The sequence below is a fragment of the Parus major genome, chromosome 8, assembly GCF_001522545.3.
Source record: "Parus major isolate Abel chromosome 8, Parus_major1.1, whole genome shotgun sequence".
NCBI classification, from domain to species: domain Eukaryota; kingdom Metazoa; phylum Chordata; class Aves; order Passeriformes; family Paridae; genus Parus; species Parus major.
The window spans coordinates 573,090-577,841 of NC_031777.1; the positions used below are offsets into that span (position 1 = coordinate 573,090).

General features: G+C 46.7%; 1 protein-coding gene across 1 annotated transcript in view; it reads right to left on the bottom strand.

Moving 5' to 3' along the window:
• The window catches only part of PRDX6 (peroxiredoxin 6), a 5,555-nt gene extending 1,072 nt beyond the window's left edge, over nucleotides 1–4,483 (bottom strand). The window contains exons 1-3 of the mRNA XM_033516441.1: nucleotides 4,469–4,483; nucleotides 1,928–2,074; nucleotides 907–1,053 (exon numbers count right to left, since the gene is read on the bottom strand). Of these exons, the coding sequence (XP_033372332.1) occupies nucleotides 907–1,053; nucleotides 1,928–2,074; nucleotides 4,469–4,483 (309 nt within the window). The remainder of the gene's footprint in view (nucleotides 1–906; nucleotides 1,054–1,927; nucleotides 2,075–4,468) is intronic.
• Nucleotides 4,484–4,752: the final 269 nt, after the last annotated feature.

Genomic DNA, 4,752 nt, shown 5'->3' on the forward strand with positions numbered 1-4,752 from the left:
ATGCTCCACTATTCTAGCCTATATATAAATAAAATATTAATAACATAATATATAATAATAAATATATTTTATATATTATAATCCATAAATAATATTATATATAATTAAAATAAATATATATTATATATTAAAACATAATATATTAATATTCTATTATAGATTATATTATTTTAAAATTAACTTCTATTTTATATATAAAATATAAATATAGAAATATGATTTTATACTTATATAATACTATATTATATTATAGCTTATGCTCCTGATTATGCTTATGCTCTACTATTATAGCCTATACATTAATAAAATATTAATAATATCACATATAATAAATATAAAAATATATTAAATAGTACAGAATATACCTAATATATAATTATAATAAATCTAATATTATATTTTATATATTAATAATATATTGATAGCATGCTATAGCTTATATAATTAATATAATATTATAGCTTATGCTCCTGATTATGCTGATGCTCCACTATTCTAGCCTATATATTAATAAAATATTAACAATATATAATCATAATAAATATTACATTGCATTTATATATTAATAATATATTAACTACAATAATAAACACATATTATATATTAACAGAATATGTTATAATTAATGGTCTATTATCACTTATATAATTAATATATTAATATTATATATATAAAAAATATAATTTTATATTTATATAATATAATTTGTATTATATTATATTTTATTATATTATATCTTATGCTCCTGATTGTGCTTATGCTCCACTATTCACTGGAGCTTTTGCTGCAGGAAACAGGAACCTTCAGAGGCTCCAGCTGCTGCTTCCCCCACCCTCCAAGGGAGCCTGGCTGCCATTTCAATGCCTGTTTCCAGTGCCTGGCTGTGAGCTTTGCCCTGCTCCTCACCTTCCAGTCCACAGGAGTAGCGACCTTCTTGTAAGCTGTGAGCTGCAGGGAGTCCACCACTCTCAGGATCTCATCAAAGTTCCTCCCAGTGGTGGCTGGGTACAGGATAGAGAGCTTCAGCTTCTTATCCGGGCCAAAAACGAACACCTGAGCACAGGGAGAGACAGTGTCAGGGGCTGGGCACGTTTGTCTGACTCCTGCTCAGCCCTGATGCTCCTTCCTTTCCTGGGAGCTGCCTGATCACAGCTTTTGGGACTGGGGAGATGCCATGGAGGGGATCTAGAGAACAACTGATGCCCAGGGAATGTGGTTTTGCTCTGGGAGCTCCTGTGTCCAACTCCAGCTTGTTTTGCTACCTGTGCCTTTCTAGTGCAAGCACATGAGGGGAGAGGGAAAGTCCAGCAAACCAAGCACTGACAAAAATTACTCTGGGAGAGGTACAACCAGGATCAGTGGGTTGCCATGGCACTGGTGCCTCGAGAGGCTGCCTGGAACAGAGGCTTTAAAGGAATAAAGCAGGTATTTCTTAAAAAGCCTTTTAAAGAATACACCTTGAGCAGTACAAGAGCCTGGCTAAGGCTACACCCAAGATGAACTCTGACTCATGAGTTTTCACACTTTTATAAGTTTTGCTCCATTTACGTATTGGGTAAATTACTAAATTCCAGCTGCAGGTGATGCAGTCCCATCCTCCCAGATGGCTCTCCTCAATTTGCTGTTATTGGTGCTTTTTGGGGCTGAAGCTATAATGATGTCCTTGGTTGTGGGGCTGGAAAAGGATTGTTGTGTGTGCCTGAGCCGTGAGGAGAACTTTATATGAAGTTCAGAGTTACCAACGCAGTACAGAACCTGGGAAATATGAAAGCCAGAACTTCAGGCAGCAACACAACCCATGGCTGCAGGCCAAGGAAGTCATGGCAGCTCCTGAGGACAGCCATGCCCATGCAGGTACAGCACCCCAGAGCCCAGGGCAGGATGGCAGGCCATGGTTGTGCACTGGGGCTGTGGGACAGGCACTCACCACACGAGCGGTCAGGGGCATCCCGTCCTTGTCCAGCTCGTCGGGGTCCAGCATGCCCAGCTTGACAGCCAGCTCCCGGTTCTTGTCAGCAATGATGGGGAAGGGCAGCTTCTCTGCAGGCTGTTCCCCGTTGTAGGCGTTGATGTCCTGCAGAGACAAAGCCGTGGGGTGTTCCTGTGGCACCACCACAGACAGAGGCCAGGCAGGAACAGGAGCTGCATCCAGGAGCTCCCACCTCGCTTGGCTGGAGGTCTCAGGCTGGGACAGCACAGCTGGGTGCTCATGAACTTCCATGAAGTTTCCAGAAACCTTTCCACAAACCTTTGTGCCAGGCTGGGCTGTGCCTTGTTCTTGGAGGTCGGTTCTTAGGCTGTCTGTGCTCAGAGCCCGTGGAACAGCTGCTTTGCCCAGGCAGTGGGCACAGAGCAGCAGGGAATTCCTGCCTGTGGCAGTGACAGAGAGGTTTAACCACCTTTCACTGAGAGCTGTGTCCCTCTCCCAGCTCTCTCCCAGCACGGGATCTAGCACTGCTGACAGATGTGTTGGAGTCACAGCTGAACTGCTCTGTGCTCCCAAGGAATCGTTTCTCTAGTGGCAGAGCAAACCAGCAGACCTGCAGCTCACAAAGAAAGGTCCCAGGTCTTGTGGAAAGGGACCAATTCAGGAGTCACTCGCAGCTTACTTAATTAAAGGCTCTCAAAAAACTAGAGTGGAAACCTGAGTGCAGGTGCTGGGACACTTCTCCTTTCTGAGCCACGCCTGGCACAGAAGAGAAAACCATCTCCCTCCACAGCCCTGCAGGCTCTCCCTTGTGAACATGGTTTATGAGGTTCCTCCCTGTACTAGTCCAAACTGGACCTGCTTCACAAATACAAAAAAAAAGTATTTTGAGCATCTCCAAACCTGGTCTGGACTCAACCAGAGCATTTAAGTTACCCCTGGGTTCTGCAGTACCACTCTCAGAGGTCACACTGAGCCCCAGCAGTGCTGGGAGGAGCCTGCTCAGAGGAGGCAGCACAGGCAGAGCAGCTGCCAGCACCAGAGCAAGTAGAATTCCAGCACCAGAGCAAGTAGAATTCCTGCCCCAGAACAGGGCAGCCTGTTCCTTCCACCCTTTTCATGCTACAAGGAGACAAAACTGACTGCAATGCTGCTGTGAGCCTGCCTTGCTGTGCTGCATTATCAGCTCAGCTGATAACCTCAGTGTACACATCTCTCTCTGCCTTCTGGGGGGGAGCAGCCTGGGCCCTGCTCAGACATCCCAACACCAACAGAGCCCCCTGTGGCTGCTGGTGCTGACAAAAGGGGCTGTAGCCCTGCCTCAGCTGCTCAGGATGCTGCAAACAGGTCAAGTGGTGCACACGTGGCCAAAAGTTTCCTTTCCAGCTCCTCTCTTTGCTTGTTTTCTCCCCAGGCCTTTCTGTGTCACTACAGCTCTGCAAAGAGCAGCCACTGATCTCAGCTGGGCTGTGGTCAGGCTGGCCTTGGAAGGAAGCAAAGAATGGCTTCTGCTGTCCTGCAAACCTGCCTTGTCAGAGCAGAGCAGGGAAGGAAAGCAGAGCTGGAGAGTTCAGCTGAGGAGATATGGCTGAGGAGAAAGGCCACAGATGGACATCAGCAAATGAGACCCACCCAGCCCTCTCTTTAGAGCAGGGGCTGGAGGATGAAGAGAGTTTCTGAGAAGCAATATCTGAATCCTATGGGCTGTAACTCGTTCCAAAATGCACGTAAGTTCATGACATGGGGAGCTCTAGAGAACAGCCTCACAAACCACACTCTGTGTTGCAATAAAACACCTTCACTAGTCACTCATTTTCTTTCCACAGTCCAAGCTGAAACCAGACATCACCAGAGTGATTTATTCCCCACCAACTCCCCGAGGTGCAGCTATCAGTGGCCATGGAGAGCACTGAAACCTCTGGCATGCACAGCATGTGCCAGCCAGGGCTGCTCCAGGAGCTCAGCCATTCATCCAGCCCTTGGAGAAGCAGCAATCTCCTGACTGGGGAGCTTGGGATCAACCCCTGGCTGAGCTACACTTCCCATTCCTGGAGCAAGACTCTGTTTTTTGGCTAGGGATAGCTAAGAATAGCTGTGACATCTCTGGCTGGAAAGCTCAGCTGGACAAAGGGACACGAGCTGCACTCCAGCCCCACCTTTCCAGGCCCTGTCTGCCCACTGAAATTTGCAGCAAAGCAAGCAGAAGTTCCTTCCTTGTTCCATGCAGGATTTCAGCCAGCCCTCTTGTTTCCTTGCAGGCTGTGCTCCAGGTAAAATCAGCTTCATCCAGACAGAAAGCAGAGGTGTGTTTGGGAATGCTGCACAGAGGGTTCTGCCCTAAGTTTTGCTCACTCCTAGGACTTCTGAGTTCAATCCAGTGAAACACAGGCTGGTGGAACACTCCAGCCTTCTGTGGATTTGTCCTCACCAATTGGATCTTTTGCTCTGGAGGATTTTCACCTGTTTCTTTCTGACAGGTGCTGAGCTGACACTTGCAAACCTCTGTCTCCAAGGTTTCTCCCAGCCTCACAGAGAACTCACCACAGCTTGAATCATTGCCCTCTCCGTGGTTTTTCTGGAAGGCTTTCCTGCTCTGCCTCCCCTCAGCCAGCATCCAGAGGCTGTTCTGCAACTTCTCCTGGTTTCACCTGAGCTAGTGCTGAATAATTCCACAGGCTCAGCAGAGTCAGCTCGTTGTTCATGGCTTTTTCAGATCCCCTGAGTCTGCTGAGCCCCAGCCATCCCTGCAGGCCCCGAGAGAGCTCAGCTCTTCCCTTCCTTGACACAAGTTACTGCTTTCCTGCAAGAAACAGCCTGCCCTTCAA